General features: G+C 46.2%; 1 protein-coding gene across 2 annotated transcripts in view; it reads right to left on the bottom strand.

Annotated features, from left to right (window-relative positions):
• Positions 1 to 3031: 3031 nt before the first annotated feature.
• The window catches only part of rapgef5a (Rap guanine nucleotide exchange factor (GEF) 5a), a 73420-nt gene continuing 56801 nt past the window's right edge, over positions 3032 to 19650 (bottom strand). For both annotated transcript variants that reach the window (XM_069194731.1, XM_069194732.1), the window contains 13 exons: positions 18636 to 18733; positions 16769 to 16799; positions 15801 to 15879; positions 13886 to 14035; positions 13362 to 13459; positions 12068 to 12190; positions 11136 to 11314; positions 9232 to 9322; positions 9068 to 9118; positions 8721 to 8808; positions 8348 to 8412; positions 7780 to 7834; positions 3032 to 5794 (listed from right to left, as the gene is read on the bottom strand). In XM_069194731.1, coding sequence (XP_069050832.1) covers positions 5676 to 5794; positions 7780 to 7834; positions 8348 to 8412; positions 8721 to 8808; positions 9068 to 9118; positions 9232 to 9322; positions 11136 to 11314; positions 12068 to 12190; positions 13362 to 13459; positions 13886 to 14035; positions 15801 to 15879; positions 16769 to 16799; positions 18636 to 18733 — 1227 coding nt within the window. In that variant the 3' untranslated portion in view covers positions 3032 to 5675. The remainder of the gene's footprint in view (positions 5795 to 7779; positions 7835 to 8347; positions 8413 to 8720; positions 8809 to 9067; positions 9119 to 9231; positions 9323 to 11135; positions 11315 to 12067; positions 12191 to 13361; positions 13460 to 13885; positions 14036 to 15800; positions 15880 to 16768; positions 16800 to 18635; positions 18734 to 19650) is intronic.

Raw genomic sequence — 19650 nt, 5'->3', positions numbered from 1 at the left:
AGCTCTGAACGGCACTATCCGTGTCTTCCTCAAAGACATGCAGGCTTCACCAGCGTGGATGTGCTTGGACAGGCGAGATCATCCAAACTCCTCGCTGTTACGGGAGAAGGACAGGGACAACCTTACCTGGGCACATGTGAGATAAGTACAGTAAAAGACCAGAGAATATAAAGCAATAAGTAATAAAAAGTTAGGTCAAAGCCTTTTTTCCATTTTCACAGACCCCTTTTTCTCAACTTCTTGAAATGTGTGTCTACATGTGTATTTGATATGGAGTGATTTCTGAAGTGAAGCCCAGCATGTCACATTCCACAGAAAGATGAGCTCCAATGTGGCAGATGAAAATAATTTTTCCTACAGTGTTCAGTGGCTTTTAAATGCATTAAAATGATCACTTTTTTTTTATAAAGCGTTTTATAAAGCAACAGCTGAAAGAAAGGTTCCCAGATCGAAGGATTGGGTTTATGAATTTGTTAAGACAAGAGTCCATGTCAATCAGAATGATTAATGGGGTCTTACTGTCGCTCCTTCTCTGTCTCGTCTCTTGTTTCCGGTTCTTTGCTGTCCTTCCGGTGTCTCTCTCTCTCTGGGGCTATATATTTCCGGGTCTTTCAGTCTGCCTTGGCTCAGCATTGAGGTTCGGATGTCCTGAGACCCGCCTAGCACCAGGTCGCTCCACGAGGGCACAGGTTTCCATACGGCATTCCCTGAACAGCTGGGGAACAGTCTCGCCGCTACGCATAGGGTCTTTTCACTCACCTGCCATTCCACAGTTCGTCCTTCCCGACATCCCTGACACTTACTGCTGGCAGGCTATTCTTGAGACTTTCCCGTTAAAGAAGAAGAGACGCGAGGGCATTTATACAATCAGTTTCCGTTCAGCGAGTATTCCCGAGTCCTCTCTATTTTGAAATAGAGCATTTGAACATCTGAACATTTAGCTACCAGAACCCAAACATGCTTGACTGGCTGAAGGGCCTTCTAACATCTTCATCCACTTCAGAGGCACAGCGGAGCCAGAGCCTAACCAGGCAAGCAGTGGGCTCAGGGCAGGATCAGTCAATCGCAGGGCAGACAGACACCCACTGCAGGGCAAGATTTCACAGAAATCTTTGGAAGAAAGACACGTGGACACGGAGAGAACATATAAACTGCACACAGATAGTACTCCGGGTCTGGAATTGAACCTGGAACCCCAGTGCTGTTACATTTTACGTTGTTGGGAACACAGTAAAGGTCAAACACAATTATATTTATGCCTGCAGCTTACAGTAAGATAGTCAGCATTGATTTGAAAAAGACATTTTTCAATAAACCACTATATCCATTGAAATTGGTAGATAAGATCCGTGGATCAATGAACCACTAGTAACCAAAAGAGTCAGATGGGGGCAAAAAGCCACCTCTTGTTTGTAATTTATCTTCTTATGAAATGGACTTCGTGAAAGCAGATGGATGAAAATGAAAAACCTGCCCCTGATCAGTGTGTGTTACACTGTTTCAGACATATCTTCTTTTAAAACAATTACCCTTTTGATAGCATCAACGTGATCTCCTTTTCACAGCAATACATTTGGTGTATTTATTACCAGAGCTTTAGAATGCCAGGGACAGCACTGTAACCCGCCGCCAGACACTTACTCATCGTCACCGGACATAAACCATACAGCATATCCAAGTACACATCTACATTTATATACTTAGACTAAAGGAGTAAGCAGTACAGTCTATAGGTGGGGAGCTGCGTCAGCATGCGTAGGCTGCACAGGAACAAGTAATAGGTTTATTCCCAGCTGGAAAGAGAAGAGAGAAAACACGTTTCGGCTGTGGAGTCTTCTTCGGGCGTAAGCACCCAGAGTTACAAGTGAAGAAGGCTCCACAGCCGAAATGTTGTTTTCTGTCTTCTATTTTCAGCAGGAAATAAACATATTACTTGTTCCAGTACAGTATATAGGCACGTTCAGAATTGCAAGACCAGAGCTAGTTGCCATTCTCGCCGTGGCCTCTTGGTGTCACTATAGTCTCACAGACACAATTCACATCATGCCATGTAATGTGACCATGTGAAACCCATGCTTGTTCTCAGGTGCATTCTTCATACTTCTGGCTGTTTCGCACTTTTTACTCAAACTTAAATCTCAAAGGTTATCAGCAGGAAGTACCCAGGGGAGTATAATTAGCAATGGACCTTCATTTCCATTAATAGTCCTTATTTAGGTGCACATACAATATGCTGGCTTTTCCTGTGCTTTTTCTTATAATTACACAGAAGACAATATGAATATACAAGAGTAACTTCAATTCAAATGCATCTGATACATGTCCATATGGGTGCTGTGTGGCCTGGTAGGTACGTCAGTGGCCTCAGGACCGGAGGACTGGGAGTTCAAGTCCCTGCTGCTGTTCCTTGAGTGAAGTGCTTTACCCCAGTACTCACAAGTCCTCCCAGCTCTTAGCACCATGGAAACCAGCATGAGCTCTGGTCCAGTGAGTTGAATGGAATTGAAGAATTCAGGAATGGGATTTCCAGGAATCGGTATGCGCTTCTTCTTGCTGCCTTTCTCAATGACATGGTCTGGTCAGGCTGATGTAGTCCGTGATGTCTCAAGAGTAATGTTTCAAGGGATGCAACCCCCTTCCTTTGAGCCTGGAGAACACAGAACTCCCCGGCAGCACCAGCCCTGGTCTCTGCTGTCCGGGGGCGTGAGGCCACAGCTCTGTCACAAGAGCTGGACTGACCTGCTAACAGGTACTCTCTCTTACTCTAGTAGGACCGCATGTAACTCAGGCTCATGTAATGTTCCTTAATGCAAAGGCACCTGGAAGTGTAGATTAATAAAAGACTGAACTGGCGTGTCAATGATCATGCGCCTAAATGCCTGTGATTTACCTCCGGACCTGTGATAAAATTATTTATAGCAATACCCTGTTCACAGGTGAGCCATACTCTAAGGATTTTACTGCGCGTATCCCTTTCTATTCAATAAAAGCAATCAACGAACACTGATCAAAGAAAAGACCAGAAGTAATGTTATTAACGTAACATAAAAACACATTTTATTCCTTTCATTCAGTTTTACATTAGCTTGAAAATTCATCGAATTAAAAAAAGGGTTGTGTGAGGAAGAGGGACACTGACACCATAAATGTATTGCTTGTGTTTTTTTAAATATAAATTAGAATAATAACAATTCACATCATAGCCATATTTACAGTTAAAGGATTATTACAAAGAATCCGATGGTCAGTCCACGGCCAAGCCATTTCACACAGACCAGCTCGGTACTGCACAGTTAACATACTTCCCAATCTGTGGGTGCAGACGCCACAGCTTCACCAAACTGGTTCTTATACAAAAAAGCCCTGTAATTATTGTGTCATAGGTACTTTTCAGAACACAAGTTTCTACTTCCATCAGATTTAAAGAACAAAATCTGACATCACTGTCATCCAGAAACTCACAAATAAATAACTCCAATAATATCTCCATTAATAAATAGTTTTAATGCCCAGTCTTTCACTATTCACAACATATTACAGGAAATCTACACTGTAGTTGCGTGAACAAAGCGCTTTTATAAATTAAAGATTTCAGGATGTTATTATGAAAGTCCATTAAATACTTTACTGCTAAACAGATGAAACATTAGTGCTTTTATGGCTCCGGCATATTGAAATATTGTAAAAGAAATGTATCAGAGGACAAGAAAAAATTCACAATAAAACATTTTGATTCAGAGAAGGATTAATATCGTGAGGATACACCTTCTATCCATGTTCCAGTTGAAATTGAAGTGTGGAATAATACCCATTGCACTTATATACATGTTTTTGTTTCTTGTAAGTGTTAAAACAGTCTCTAGAGTAGCCAGAGTCAGTTCTGAAGAGGTATTGCTAGACAATCTATCAGCAACAGCTAACCTGTTCATTAGTTTCTGACAACACTAGATAATACAATAAAGCAGCTTAAATAAATTCCACTTTAATAAAGCTGACTTCAACAGGCAATGAATACTGTAAAATGTTTTACAGTAAATCAAATAAATAAGGTTCTGATATTGTTTTCATCCTGATCAATGTTTATAATAGAGAGATCTATCGTCTCATAAACATCCCAAAATAGTCAATAATAAAATAATCCCAAAACAGGCTGGTGTCTCAGTGCAGCTGTCCGATTGTCCACGTGCAGTTCTGTACTCTGGAAGGATGAAGATGGCAGCTGGGTCTGCAGAGAGGGAGAGCACCACGTGCTCGAGGGCAATGGGATGCACGAGGAGGTCTAACACCTCAGTCACAGCTCCATTCTGTCACATTTCAGCACTGGAATCTGCGAATCACTTTCCACTCCCCTGCTGTTTGCTCGTCTCATGTCTAGGCACGGACGAACTATTCTGCCATCACAGGGAAGGAAACTAAAATTAGACAAGGTATCATTTTAGGAACTGGAGCAACTTCCAGTGCTCTGACAGCCCCAGATATTTGTCAGGAAGATTTTGACCAGGGTACAGCATAGCAAAAAAGGTTTGTATATCCAATGCGCATTTCCTGAGAAAGAAGGGGAGGCAGGATGTTCCCACGTTCCTCAATTTTATATTAAAAGTGAAAGCAGTAAAGACTGATTAATGTTTCATTTCCTGTAGCGCTCAGCTGCAAGCAAAATCATTAAACAGTAGACAAAACACATGAAGAAGGAGCGAGAGTCAAGTGTTTTTTTAAAAAAAGACATAAACTGCATATTTTCTAACAAAGTTTTCCTTCTGCCGTTGCTAGTGCCATCATTATAACAGTTCACAACACTTCAGATGATGCCTTGGCCCCCTCGTGAGTGACCAGCATCACAGCGTAGTATAAACGCCAGGAAACCCATCACAAAGGCGGCAGTCTGAGACCTGGCCATGCACGAACATGCACGACAGTGCGCGGCGTGGAGACGGGCCTGGTCTGGACTCTACTCCTGACACCCCCTGTGTTCAGGGCGATCCACATACAGACCCGCACGAAGGGAGACCGGCAATTTTCTGTCTTTACGTACTGCAACGTAGAAAAGCAAAACAAACTAATGTTTAATACTGGCATCTTAGAAAAAATCTTTTCACATTGTTACATATTAGAAGAACTAACAACTGTGAATTTAACACAACCAAACTGTACAGAAATTTGCCACCATGATCCCTCCTTGATTCAGCAGCTAAGCGTATAAACCATGTGCATGTCAGATGTGCCCATTAACTGTTGTCTTGAGTAACAGTGCTCCGTTTCTTCAGAAACTCGTGTCAAAGTTCAGCTTTATACAATTGCAAATAACTGTATATTACAGTAAAACCTCGGTAAATGCGCATATTCGCATTACCTCCCTCTGTGGTGAAATTTCAAGAGTTTTAAACCATAATGTTATTCACATAACTCGATGTGAAACCTTCCCGGAGAAGGGCACGGTGAACTGCGAGTCTGGGTTAAAAGCCTGTTCTCCGTGCTTGCTCACGGCGAGCTGATGTCCGGCTCCAACCCTCGCCCCGGTGATCCGGCCGGTGTCCTCCGGCGATTTCCGGTGAGGAGACAAGCTCGGGGCTGTCCTGCGCGTCTCCGAGGAGCCCGGCGCTCCTGCCCCGGTCCCGTCGCGCAGGCTGGAGACGCAGGCGGGCGGGGCCCCCCAGGTGCGGCCCCCCAGGTGCTGGCTACGCGCGGGGCTCCAGCCGGTGGGAGAGCTCGAAGAGCGCCTGCTGATTGTCGATGATGTGCAGGTGGTGGACGTAGCTCCTCACTTCCTGGCTGTCCTTCTGGCCGCCCTCGCTCCCTAGGAGGGGACACGAACACGCTGGCTATTTGGCATAAAGCCCCTAGCTTACTGCAGTTACCCCTCGCCCCCTCAGAGCGGTAAGACTGCGTCTGGAATAATCATTAAGCAAAACGAGTCTCCTCATCCAACACAAATCTGTGGCATGGCATTTTTATGAGTGGAGACTCAAAGAGAACGCCTTTGCCCCAAACACATCCTGTGCATGGAGTTCATCTGTGAGCGCTGGAAAAGGGCAGGTGTTACACTCAAGTGAAATCCTGAGCTAAATGAATGCCAGGGTAGCATCCAATGCTGTGACACGATTTGGCCACAAGAGGGCACAAGCTACAAATAGATCTGATTCTCTTGCTCTGAAACTAAACACCGTCTTTTTATGCAGATAACACATGCTGTCTCCGTAAAACGGTCCCTTTTCTTTCTTTTGATGAACAGCAGAACAGAGGTTTGTGTGTGTTGGGGGGATTATTCACTGACTGTTCCTATTTGTGATGCTCTACACAGGACTTCAAACAAACTACTTAAGAAAGCACGCATTAATTTGTCTTCTAAAAATGTATTCCGTCTAAAACCCATTTTGTCTCTCAACATTACGGGTCTGTTCAATTACTTTAATTATCTCCTGCTGTTAACATTCTTACATTAAAAAGCTCCCCGGTATTTCTGAGGACAGAAACACACTTTGGAGATTTTCCACAGCAGCTTGCCAGCCTCTGCCCAACATCTCCCAGTTCAAGGGTCTGTAGCAGCAGCAGGCAAACACACAAACACAAGACTAGGAAAGGTGTCAGTTTCACTTCAAAGATCACAGATGCCAGCTTTAACTCCGCTATTGAATTCTGGGACACGGAGGGATACAGCAGCCTGCAGGGAGAAACGGCATTATTAACCAGAGGCCGGTCTCCTCTCAGGCACACTCCAGCGACGTGCTGTCACCCTCAGGACAGGAAGACTGCAGCCCATGGGTCTTAACTGACTAGAGAGGCAAGTCGTGTGACCGCGTTCAATCTACCAGACCGACCTCGGCTACCCTTGCAGAACTGCAACAATGCTGCACGCCTCATAGTATTTACTGTAAAGGCACATTATCATTAAACCTCTGTTTAGAGGAAGCGCTATTTTTAATCACCTTAATTATAAGTGTTGGATTATTACCTTTACTTCTGAAAGTAGATATTAACCTATTGTTTTGTACATCTGTATGCAATAATTTTTTTGTGTCTTATAATTTATGGTAATCTTTGGAAAACAAAGAATTTGAATATCCCACACATTTTTTTCCATTAAAAATACTTTGATTTTAGATCTGAATGACATAGGATATTTACATTTGAGTGGTAATTAATACTACTGGTACCAGCTCAGAACTGTGGGGGCGATACCTGCACAGGTCTGTAACAGCAACAGATGAGATAATGAGATTCCGAAGAAAGTCATTTAACCTGGGAGACAGGAAACGTCCCATGTTCCTCATGAAAACAGCCAATGTTGTTAAAGTCAACAGCCTGGTTTAAAATCTGTGGATTAACCAGCTACTAATCCCTGAACTGGCTGGATGGGCTCATGTCATTTGTAACCTGTCTTGTGTTCATGAAGTTTACTGTATTCATTAACACATACATGGCCAAAGAAAACAGAGTGAGACCTCTGACACCTTTTGTGGAAAAACAGCTGAACCATCCACAGCTCTGTTCTTCGACAATAAGTGATCTTTTTAACCACCTACATGGTGCTTAAATATAATAATAATTAACAAAATTATTTTATATAGCGCCTTTAAAGGTGGCTTCTCAAAGCGCTTTACAGAATGACAACAACAATAAAAAATACAAAAGATCTGCACGACGAGAATACACAGTAAGAGGAGACAGTAGATGGAGGTACTAAATACAGTAGGAGCAGTGGGGTAAAGGCTCTGCTAAAGAAAGTCTGAAGAAAATAATATCTTCAGGTTGCGGTGTTAAAATCAGCAGAGGAATACCTACCCAACTGATCGGTCTGGCAGTGCCTTACGAGCCGGACAGTGTCTGCAATCATGTGCTGTGTGAATAAATGAAAAGGACAGTTAAGACACAGCCCACAGCACACAACACCACAGCACAGGCCAGCAGCTCTAGAGGCAAATCAGTCATTGACTTCATACCTAGACAGCACCCATCACCAACCCACACACGAGCACCACAACTTCCACAGTAAGCCAAGCCAAGATCAAACATGAAGAGGCAAACCGACGTGGGGAATCTTGTCAGGGGATGAAATATTCAGAGAAATGTGGCTCGGATATAGCTTCTAAAATAATTATCTGACCTAGATCACTTCTGATAAAATCAGTCCTGTTACTCCAGGATGACATTTCACATCACCGGAACACACAGCATGATTAAGCACCATGTTAAGAGTTTATCCTTTCAAAGCTCATAATTGGCGATTTTCCTAGAGCTGCCCCTAGAGCTGGAAGTGGTATGACTGGCACATTCTTCTATATTCCTACAGGTGTTCTCTCAAAACATCCACGCAAAAGTCTGTTCATATCTCTTGCTTGTTTTAACTTACCAGCTTTTCAAAGTTGACGAGGTTATCTAGGAAGGTTTTATTTCCCTCATGGATGAATGTGATATCTAAGAGGCACGAAAGACAAAGGGTAAGTACGTTACTTTCTGCTACGCACAGCCTAACTCTGCTGGAGAAAAGATTCAGTAAGATTGTGCAGCTATTGAAATGAGATTTTCCCAGATTATCTGCAGTTTTAAAATGTTTCACAAACCGAACGTAATGATGCAAAATCTGATCTTTTCCCTGATAATTCTGTTTACTTAGAAATGTCAGTTAGAAATGTCACCTTTCTGATGTGCTGATAATGCATCAGGAACAGGCAAGCATGAAAGATTTCTGAAGCTACAAGGCTTAAATGGTCTCAACAGGTTACCTTTCAGAAGAAGAGGCATGAAAGGGATTTTTGGAGGTTTCATCTTCTTGAAAGCATCCCTGTAGGCCTTGTGGTTTAAGGAGGGGTCCTGCAAAGACATGTCATGTCATTAGTCCCTGAGGAAAAGCACACCTTTGCTTCAGCAAATCAATTTTACATGTTTATATAGCAACAGTATTAACTTTACAGTGGCCTCAGCTGTCATGATTTAAAACTTCCTGCATGACACGTCAACAGCACAAGAATCTAATTGATTAAAAGGCATTCAGCTGTTGAAAGTGCTCACAATGTCTGGCTCCCTGCCCCACCGCCTTTCTGCGGCGAAATACAACATGAAAATGACTTACTGTTAGCAGTTCGAGTTCTGAAAATAGCTTTCTGAATTTCCCTGGTACTTTCTGAAAGGAAAAGAGATGCAAATAAGTGGCGCGGACTGTGTCTGTGGCAGCCAGTGGGCAGGGAAAGAGACTGCTGCCTCTCAACAGGGGCAGACAGGACCATGGTCACTGACCTCCCAGGTGTGGCTCAGCCGGCTGACTGCTGCGGTGTTGAGCCCCATGATGATGGCAAAGAAGGAGTTAAGGTTTCTCTGAGCCCTGCAGCTGCAAGGGAAAGAGAAGCAGATTCAGGGACAGCCGAGAGACAGCAGGCACGTGACCAGAAACTGATTCTCAAGCACACTGCTGTAGCTGGGGCCTGCAGGAAGACCAGTGATCTAACTCTGCTCCCAGTTCATTTTCAGCCTTATACTCCTCCTCTCACCTCTCCCTAACTTGGAATTTTACTGTTTCTCTTGCAAAAGAGAGATCACAGTGTCATTTTAAGTGGTATTTAAACCATGACCCCTAGGTCTAAATACAAGAACATTTTAATGAATAAACAAATTTGGTTTACATTAATAAAGAATTAAGCTGCAAGGGATTCCTTTGGTTCCAACATACTGTAACTCGTGCCCAAATGTTTATACTTGTGTATCTGTAACTATGCAAAGACATTCTGTCGGCGGAGCAAGGTAACCACGATGATTTTACAAATGCAGAACTGGCTTGATCCGATCTAGCCAGAAGGAGAGCGAAGCACTGTCTCGGACATCGCACACAGTGAAGCCCTAAAACAGCACGCACACTCGCACACTGAAGGGCCACGCCAAAAGTCTGGGGGGGAAGAAGGGAATTTTTTTGCATTGCACCAACAGATTCATTTAAGTATCTGAAACCTGGGCTGTCGTCACGTAAACAAAAATAAAATGCTTACATTCTTATGTTATTTCTACATTTGTAATACTTTTTTTGTACCTGTGCCATCTCTGTTAAGCAGGTGCGAGACATCTGCTTTGATCTAATCTGGCCCTGTAACACAGCCTGTCTCCGTGTCTGTGTGCAGCCCTGAGGCGCTGGCGTGTGAGTGATAGAGTGGAGGGTCTCATCTGAACTGCATGATTGGAAAGAGCAGCAAGGTGACGGTGTTGAGCACGTGGCGGCTGCTGGTATCCATGCCCTCAGAGCAGCCAGCTCTGCGGCTGAGGAGGGCTCTGTGTGATGCCACAGTGCCAGGGAGCAGGGAGGGATTGAGAGGTTACAGTAACTGGGATGTGATACAGGGTGGTGTCTCGCCTGGAGCTCCATGCAGCTGCAGACTGCAATATCACTCATTCCAGTTACACCTTATAGAAAGCCAGCAGAGAGAGCTTTGAGCGTTCTGAGAATCCAGGTCAAATCTCTAGAGGGGGCTGGTATGTAAAGAACAGGATGAGAGATAAAAGATTTAAAATACTTCAGCAGTATCGATGGACATTTTGCCAGTAGCCATATCACCCTGCAGTTCACCACTGGCAGCCCACTGGAGCTCAGCAGGTGTGAGCCTGGTCAGTACCTGGATGGGAGACCTCCTGGGAAAAACTGAGACTGCTGCTGGAAGAGGTGTTAGTGGGGCCAGCAGGGGGTGCTCACCCTGTGGTCTATGTGGGTCCTAATGCCCCAGTATAGTGACAGGGACACTGTACTGTAAAAAGGCACCGTCCTTCGGATGAGACATAAATCCGATGTCCTGACTCTCTGTGGTCATTAAAAATCCCAGGGTGTTTCTTGAAGAGATTAGGGGTGTTACCCCAGTGTCCTGGACAAATTTCCCCCTGGCCTTTACCAATCATGGCCTCCTCATAATCCCCATCTCTGAACTGGCTTTATCACTGCTCTCCTCCCCACTGAGAGCTGGTGTGTGGTGCATCATCCAGGTGGGGGTACACACTGGTGGAGGGGATCCCCATGACCTGTAAAGCACTTTGAGTGGAGCGTCCAGGAAAGCGCTATAGAAGTGTGAGGAGTTACTATTATCGTTCTGCACTTGACCTGTTGGATGCGGAGCATCACAAGAAAAGAACAAGAGGGCAGAAAAGGAAAGGGAAGCACAGCTTACTGAGCCGCGATTTTGACGAACTTCTTGACCAGCTGCACGCGCTTGCAGAGCTGAGTGCACAGCAGGATCTCGGTCATCACCCACATCTGCACCTCGTCACATCGCTGCAGCAGGAGCTCCAGCCCCACCGCGGCCCTGCTGCCGCCCTGCTGGCCGAAGGTGTAGTGGATCAGCTCTTGCTGAGGACAAGAAACAAGCAGAGACGTTCAGAAACACACAGGATTGTCACAGCGTCCCCATCTCTACTCATTCAAACCCAACAGACGGAGGCCAACGGTAAGAGATCACTGTGTCAATCAGGCAATGGGTTTAATAATGCTATTTAATGAGCCATACATATTTAATAGCAGTTTTTCAGGAACAAAGTTCTTCTTGGAACAGTAGAAAAGACTCCAGGTGAACTGGGTCAGGAAAAAGGTGACAGTACACCAGTCCTTGAGTCCACTGACATCTCTTGAAAGTACCGTGTCAGCAGTTCACGTTGAACTGGGGACCAGGCCCATCCTGCCTTAGACAGCATTTTTTATTCTGCAGCACGGTGCGTTTAAAGGGAGTGAGCATGCCGGCTAGGGAACAATGTGCAGGGTATTCAGAACCACTCTGAACCTGGACCCATGGTGCTCAAGCAACAGTGTCATGACATTCAACACCCTCACTAGACAACGGCTGGTTTTTCATTCAGGGGAGTGGCCTCTTAAAACAACACAGTGCAGAGTACTGAAGGCCAGTGACGTCATTCACCACACAGGCAGTCCTCCAATACCCCCAGAGAGATCAGGTCCTAAATCCGATTCCAACCTACGATCTGAACAATCAGATCCGAGTTACAGTGATGTTTCTCTTCGGCGCTGTTCACCACAAAAGGGGGTCTCTTTCACAAGCAGCTTTTAAAGCCCCCCCGTTTCCCACACAGCTCAGCTCCCAGAACTCACCTCATGCACAGAGTTGAAGAGGCTCCAGTCAAAGTTTGTCAGGGCGACAGCTACATCCCAGGTGTTCATCCCCAGCATCCGGACAGCCCTGTGCTGCACCTCTGCGTTGTCCGAGAACGGATTCTGAAACAAGAGGCGCGACATTCAAGTGATCTGATTGCTCTTTGAATCTCACAACCAGGCACTCAAATTACTGAGTGCTGATCACAGAAACGACTGAGTTTTGTTAAATTGGTACGATTAATTTAACATGTTTTTTTTTTTGCATTTTGACGCAAAAATTACAATGGAGTGCATTTCTCTTGCCATTGTTGAATCAACCAACTGACAGAGGCAACATTCCTGCTGTCTCCCTTTAACAGCTCTGGTTCAGCCAGCCCAACAGACTCATTCAGAATCAACACTGAAACACGAACCAGAGGACACGAGTGGAAGCTGATGGGAAGTGTGTTTAAAACTGAAAGCAGGAGGAACTTATTAGTTGTGGGACTTTGGAACAAACTACCGAGCTATGCCGTCGAAGCTTATGCCCTGGCCTTGCTCAAGACATGACTGAATGAGAGCCTTAAATCAGTTAGTTACTGAAAACCAACAGAATGGACCCCTGCATTTATAAAAAGATGAAGATACGGATGGATATGGGGATTAAGTGTTGTACAGCCACCACTGTCATGAATCACTGAGGACTGTCACGGGCTGCTGTCCAGGCTGTGCCGCAGAAGGAGGTCAGAGACTCTGACGACAGCTCCAGGCACTACTGTACATGTCAAATAGTTGTCTCCGTCAGTACACATGCTTGTGCAGAGTGCAGGGCGAGGCCTGCAGCCCAGCAGCCACCAGCACAGGTCCGCAGCAGGAAGGCAGCCGTGGAGTGGGCCTTCACAGCTCTCACACAGCTGGGCTCCCGGGAGCCCGCAGTGCCCCACTGGCAGGCTCTGCTGGACTCGCTGCCCTTGAGAAACGTCTAACGGCCTGTTCTGGAGGAAAGCTTGCACAGTGCTCGATCTCCCTTCCCATGCTGGTCCAAAGGTCACAGCAATACCCCTGATGGGGTTAATAAGATCAAGATTCGTTCATTCCGAACGTGAGGGGTGTAAATGAACAATGGTCGACAGTTTCCGAACTTAAAAAAAACCTGAAGAAGCAGGTCCCAAGAATAAAGTTGCAAACATTAAAACAGCTCTAAAACTCTGAAATACCAGACTCTGCGCCTTATACATCATTTTGTTCTTACCTTACCTTTAATTATACGGTTTTAATTTTTGAACACGAATAGCAAAAACACTGCTCTCACCATTATATCACTTAGGTCTTTTCTACAAACAACAAGACGCCCAGATTCTGGCAGCGATTCCGAATACACACTGTCGTGCAGCTGGAGGATGTTCTTTTCTGCGGGGAGAGAAGAACAGAGACAGGAGGGTGACACCAAGATACAGTAGGTCAAAGTGTCTTTCTCACATGATTTCCTTCAGCCCTCTGTTCTGCTTTGCATGGTCCAGACACTGGGAAAAAGAAACTGGTTGAGTCTGGACTGCATCCAACTGGAACAATTTCTTTGGTCTTAGAAGCTTAAAATTGATTTCATTTCATTTTTCATGGTGCCTGTATGTTCAACATCAGGCGGTCTAAGAACGCATCACACTTTATAAAGATTGCTATAAACGAACTTGCTGGACCTCAAGTATTGAAATGGCACATCTACCCCACACACACCAGCTGGGGCGGACGTGCCCTCCTGCCGAGCTGCAGTAAGGCTCTGGCCTGCTTGGCGAGTCCCTCCCTCGTCCCCGGTGGGGAGCAGGGGAGGGGAGTTACCTCCAGTGAAGGTCACCACCATTAACACCATGTCTTCCTCCGTCTGCTCCATCTTCTCAGCCACGGCCCTGAGCAGCTCCTGGGCCGAGACGGGCGCCTTGGCCTTCACACTCACGTACGAGTCCGTCGTCACGTACACGCGGCAGAACACTGGCCAAGGGGGGAAAGGGCAAAAGGCAAAGTGTCAGTCCGCGTGACATTGCCACAGCAGCAGTGAGCCTGTGGGAGACGGGCTCGCTGAGTTAGTAGCGCCGCCCACCTCCAGCCACAACCTCATCTTCCACCAGAACACAGGCTTATCAGATCAGCCACCTCCTGGGAGACCTCCTGTCTACACCAAGTGTGCTGCCTGGGCTGCAGCAGTGTCCACTGGGGACTAAACCAACACCAGAGCCGGCTTGTTCTTGGAAACTGAACTCTGGGGGAACCCGTTCTTCACGAACAGTGCGAAACGTACACAAGCTGTGCTACTGTTAGAAAGAGGAAGGACCTCGGTATTATATAACTACAAAAATACTGAGCTCCACAGACATGGTTCTGCACAGGAGAGGCTCCAGTGCCCACTGTGTGGAGGCAGGTCTTCAGGGAGGGAAGACCCATAAAAGCAGACATCGGGCACTACATCCAGAATACAGACCATTCAGTGCCTAATACTCTACTCGAGCAAGAGAATCTTAAAATCCACTCCGTTTAATTACCTACACATTAGTTGTGTTGATGCATAATGAAACCTATTTAGCACCTCAGAAGATGCCCCAGTATGTAAGGCATACGCAGGTTGAAGACCGATGCCTTAAGTACATGACTGAAGACGCCCCCCGTTCACAGCGCTACTGATTCTAACAGCGGTCGGGGAGACTGCAGTCCCTCCTGGACCTGTTCACACGCTCAGTGAGCTGAAGGACCTGGCCACCCTGCGCGCTGCGCCCAGTGTGGGATTCACAAGCCCATCGCCCCACCACCTACTCCTTCTCCCCACCTGGGTCACGTTAGGACCTCTTCAACTCTTAAAGCAAGGCAACAAACACTTTTGAAATCTTTAAAATACAGCAAAACATAGGCTCAGTAACAATCTCGGAGATCAGACGCAGCAAGCCGGCTCCCTCCTATCGGATTGGGACAGAACAATCTTACTCCTCCTCTGAAGCCTCCCACCCGCCTCAGAGCTGCTGAGCTCCAGGCGCCTTCGTTGTACCTTAGTCGTACCTTCCAGTACTTCCAGCTCGAACCACGCCAGTCCTCCCCTTATCCCCACCGAACGCTTTCCAGCTCACTTCCTGATCTCAGCCAAGAGAAATTCACACAGCTGCATCACGCCTCTCAGAGCCGGACAAAACCAGCTCGTTGGGCTCACAACCCCCGACCTTTCCTACACCTCAACATGGAAAATCAATCACCTTTTAAATGACCTCTGTATAACTGAGGATACCTGCGCATTCATGAATAACACACTGCATTTAACTAGAAGCTCGCCTACGACACTGTAAACAGTCTCCCATTGCCTCTGTGGGAGACAGGCAGTGAGAACCACGCACACAGACGCTGCACACCCTGCTCTTTGCACTGCGGAAGCCTGTAAGGAGCACCATGGGGATTATAATCATTTAACAGTCATTATCGTACAATGCCTTCTCTTCCTTGGACCATACGGTGAGTGAATATGTGTGGCAGCTTACACAATGGATTCCAGACCCGTTCGGAGTCACACACTGCCAGCCAGCTACCCTCCAGCTGCTCTGGACCTCAGCCATTTACTGTATGTCATCTGTATCACACGTATCCCACACATTGTTTTCTGAGCATAAACACAATGGCAGGACGACCTTTCTAATAAGATATGCAGGCAGATCTTCCCTCAATACATATTTTTCTAAAACAGTGAGCGTTACAGAAATCCCCTCACTGCACTGCTTACCTTCCTTTGCCTCACTGTGTGGCCCTCTGGGCTGGAGCCAGTTTTCCTTAAGGCTGAATTGGTGGAAGAGGGCTTTATTCTGAATAAAGGGAGGGAAGGAAAATTAATTAAGCATGGATTTCTAACACTGATTACATCACACTCACGCTTCTGTCCCACAATGCAGACACACCTTGCCCAGGAAACGAGCTGACAATAGTGCGTTTCTGCAGGGCTGGCTGCCACAGACCAGCCTCACTACAGCGAGGAGTGGCGGTCCACAGCTGGTGACTGCGGTGACCCCTTGTGAGCAAGACTCTCCCTGCCCCTGCCAGGAATCGAACCCGGACGCTCGTGGGCCCCCAGCACGCACAGCGCCCTCCCCACACAGTGGATATCTCTACCACACCAAAGGTCCAGGCCCCCAGTGTGGAGAGTTTAGAGAGGCCTTGCTCAGCGCACTGAGCCCTGCCTACGTTAGCTGTCCAACACTGGGCCTGATGGAAACCTCACTCCAACCAGCTACAGACCCTCTGCTTGCAGGCAGGCTTCTGCGGCAAAGGAGGAGGACGACTCTGATGCAGGGAGAGCAGACACCAGGTGCACTGCAGCTTTCTAAGATGCTGGCTCTGTGTTCAGCAGGAATGTACCTGTACCTGCGTTGTAAAAGCCCGTCCTAGGAATTTCAGCAGCAAAAAAAAGAGCAGGAGCTGAAGCGCGAGGAGATCTGATGCGAGTATCAGCGCTCAGCTGTGGCCTGAAATTATTTCCATTGCCCAATGGTTTCCAGTGCGACCTCCACCCTTCGCTCAGGTTGGGCTTGTGTTTGACCCGCGTTAAGCATCGATGTAAACGTTCCCACACGCACACCACTCCACCCACACGCTCAGCGTCCTTTCAAAGGCACTGAAATCACTCCCTCGTTTCAATGGAGCAGATGAGGCTCCCGAGAGGCTCGCAGGCAGAGAGGACTCGGACTCAGAGCTTACCTTTCTGTGGGGGGAGTACTCATCGACAGTGCTGAGGAGAGAAGACGACAGAACCACGTGACATAAAACATGCTTGACATTAGATGAAAAGAGTTTGATTTTTTTTTTCACTAACATGACATTTTTACTTTAAACGATTTTTTTTTCCCCACAAGGTGCACCAACAGAATACAAAAAAGTGGAGGCTACAGCTAAAACTTCTGGGGTGTTTTTTCCATCACACACAAGTTTAATGATGCTAATTCAGATGTTTGAAGGTATAATAATTTTTAAAACACTTTCATCAGGTGCCAAAGTAAATATCAACAATTAATATTATTTCAATATACAGTATCAGCTCTTATTTCCCTTACTTCCCTAATTTCCTTATTTACCGTGCACTTGATGTTCAATGACAACAGAACCTACACCTACACACGGACATAATATGTACATCCAACAGAGCACAACAAACAGAACGATTCTAGACTCCTCTGCCCAACCCAGCAGGAGAGACAAATGATAAAGCTGTGCAGGCTGCTGTCATTATTAGTTTGGTCCCTCCTGGTTCACCCATGTTGTTTTTTCCAATTTTAAATTTCCTCGGATTCCAGTCCGTTTCTATGCAATTAGTCTAAGCCTCTACGGGGGTCTCTTGGTTAATCACCGATGCTCTCAGGTCTGTCTGAAGATGAGCCGAATCATGGAGGCGAGCTTTAGGTGACCTTTAAACAGCAGGCCATTTTAGGCAGGGAGCCAGGGTTCATTCCAATATGAAGTAATAAAAAAATAACAAAGTCTTCAGAATATTCAGTGCAGGGGTGTCATTTTTTTTAAACGGTCTCCCCTTCACTGCAGTCTGAGCCTGGTCTGTTAGGGGCACAGATCATACATCGAAGCAGCGCAGCAGCATAAACCAGAAAACAAGACGAGAATGGCAAAAACGTCAACTAAGGTCGGGGAGGTCACTCCTGATAGCCTTCCGCAGGCCGGCCAGCCCCTCAGGGCCACCACAGCAGGCAGAGGCGTCCAGATCTGACTCGCGAGACAGCTCGGACAGCCAGGCCGGCGGGCGAGGAGCTGGTCCCCTCTCCCGCACGCGGAGCCGAGACCCCACCCCTCCCGACAGCCCGGAGGACAAGCAGCTCGGCCTGTTTAACGCGGCACAGCTGGCCTTGCCCGTAGGCAGCGAGTCCGAGGGCCCTCCGAGCTGGCCGCGACACCGCCTGCCTTTCCGGTCTGCGCTCGGCACAGCGGACAAGGCAGCAGCTGGGAGCTCAGCAGCCCGCTGTCTGCGAGACCCGCCCTGGCGGCACGGCGGAGGAGAGTAGACTACAATGCGTTTCTTTCACAGCGTGGCCTTTACAATCGGCGCCCAGGGCTCCTCGCATTCACAGGGGGAAAACCGCTGAATGACCTTCGAGCCTTCGAGACCGCCTGTTTCACCCCCCTGCTACGGCCACTGACAATCACGCCACTTCTCGGAGGAAGATGCACTACTTGCATCGTCTGACTGTGTTGTAGGCATGCGTGGAAACATGTATTCATTTATTGTTAATGGGAGACAGCACGAGAATATAGGAATGAGTCAGGATTGAAAAAGAACAGACTTTCAGCTGTTGAAAATCTGAAGGGGTCCTGTGCAGGATTTGAATGAAATGTGATTTGTGTCATTTATAAAAATCCCAGCTCACGCTTGCCCACACAGATCTTCAGAAAAAGGTCAACAATAAACAGCAAATGTTTATTATCCCATTTAGTCTGCTGCTAAAGATTAGAGGATTTAGGAAAGCAAAGTAACAATTTTAACATCAGGATAAAAGACTTAACTTTCATTTTTCTCGCCAGATTGCAAATAAAAAGAGAGAGGAGAAGAGAGGCCACTCACTGTCTGCGGTGCATTCGCAGGAGCTTCTGAAATTCCTTCAAATCCTTTTCAAGTGTTGGGTATTCGTAAAGGTCATCCAGCACATACCGATACAAGGTCTGCAGGAAGATGAAGGTGTTTATTACAGACATCATGATGATGATGATGATGATGATGATGATGATAATGATCTACCTCGCAAGGGTGTCGAAATGTGTAAGTGCTAGGACTTTGCCGTGTCCAGCAATCACACACTGTACGTGGTCTCAGACACAGGCCTGTGACGAAGATGCTTGTGTTTTTCAGACTGCTGAGAACACAGCCACTACAAGATTGAGATATCATGTCATTTTTTCCACTGTGATCATTGTTCAAAGTTCAGGGTGGCGCATAAATAAAGTTGGTTATTTCATTCAGCATTTGGTACTTTATTCATTAGATGAGGAATCAGTAACTTCCTGAATTCTAGCCTGATTCAGATTATGCAAGAGGGTGGCTGTACTAGTCTTTAAAGGCTTTCTCAAGTATCCAGACAGCTTCTGAGTGGGACAGGGAACACGGTGCTGTGGGAGGTACTGTCCTTAGGGTGAAATTTGTAACTCAAGTTTAAACTGACTGCTTGTTCTTTTAAAGTTAATCCTGTTGTGCTTTGGAATGAAAAATCCATAACAGTCATATTGACATTTTTTTTTAAAGCAAATGTGTCAGGAACCTTTCGGATTTTCATACTTTCTGCATTTATGATTAGATGAAATTTCAACAGGTCAGACTGAAGTTTTATCTCTGTGCTAAAAGGGAAGCCTGAGACACAAAATGTTTCAGAGTTGTGCACCAAGATATCTCTTTACAGAATACAAAGCTGCAAGATGGAGACTATGAGCCTCGTATACCTACTGCATCATGTCTGTATCACCTATCACAGTGTCATCCCAGCAGTCTCTCATTGTTACTAATCTACAAGAAAGCAGGAACAGCTTTTCCTGCTTTTATAAACTACGTACTGGACTTGTGGGATGAACTATTCAATCACACTTTG

This window comes from Lepisosteus oculatus, chromosome 10 (assembly GCF_040954835.1).
Source record: "Lepisosteus oculatus isolate fLepOcu1 chromosome 10, fLepOcu1.hap2, whole genome shotgun sequence".
NCBI lineage: Eukaryota > Metazoa > Chordata > Actinopteri > Semionotiformes > Lepisosteidae > Lepisosteus > Lepisosteus oculatus.
Note: the sequence above shows the minus strand (reverse complement) of the source record. Positions and strands in the feature narration are given on the sequence as shown.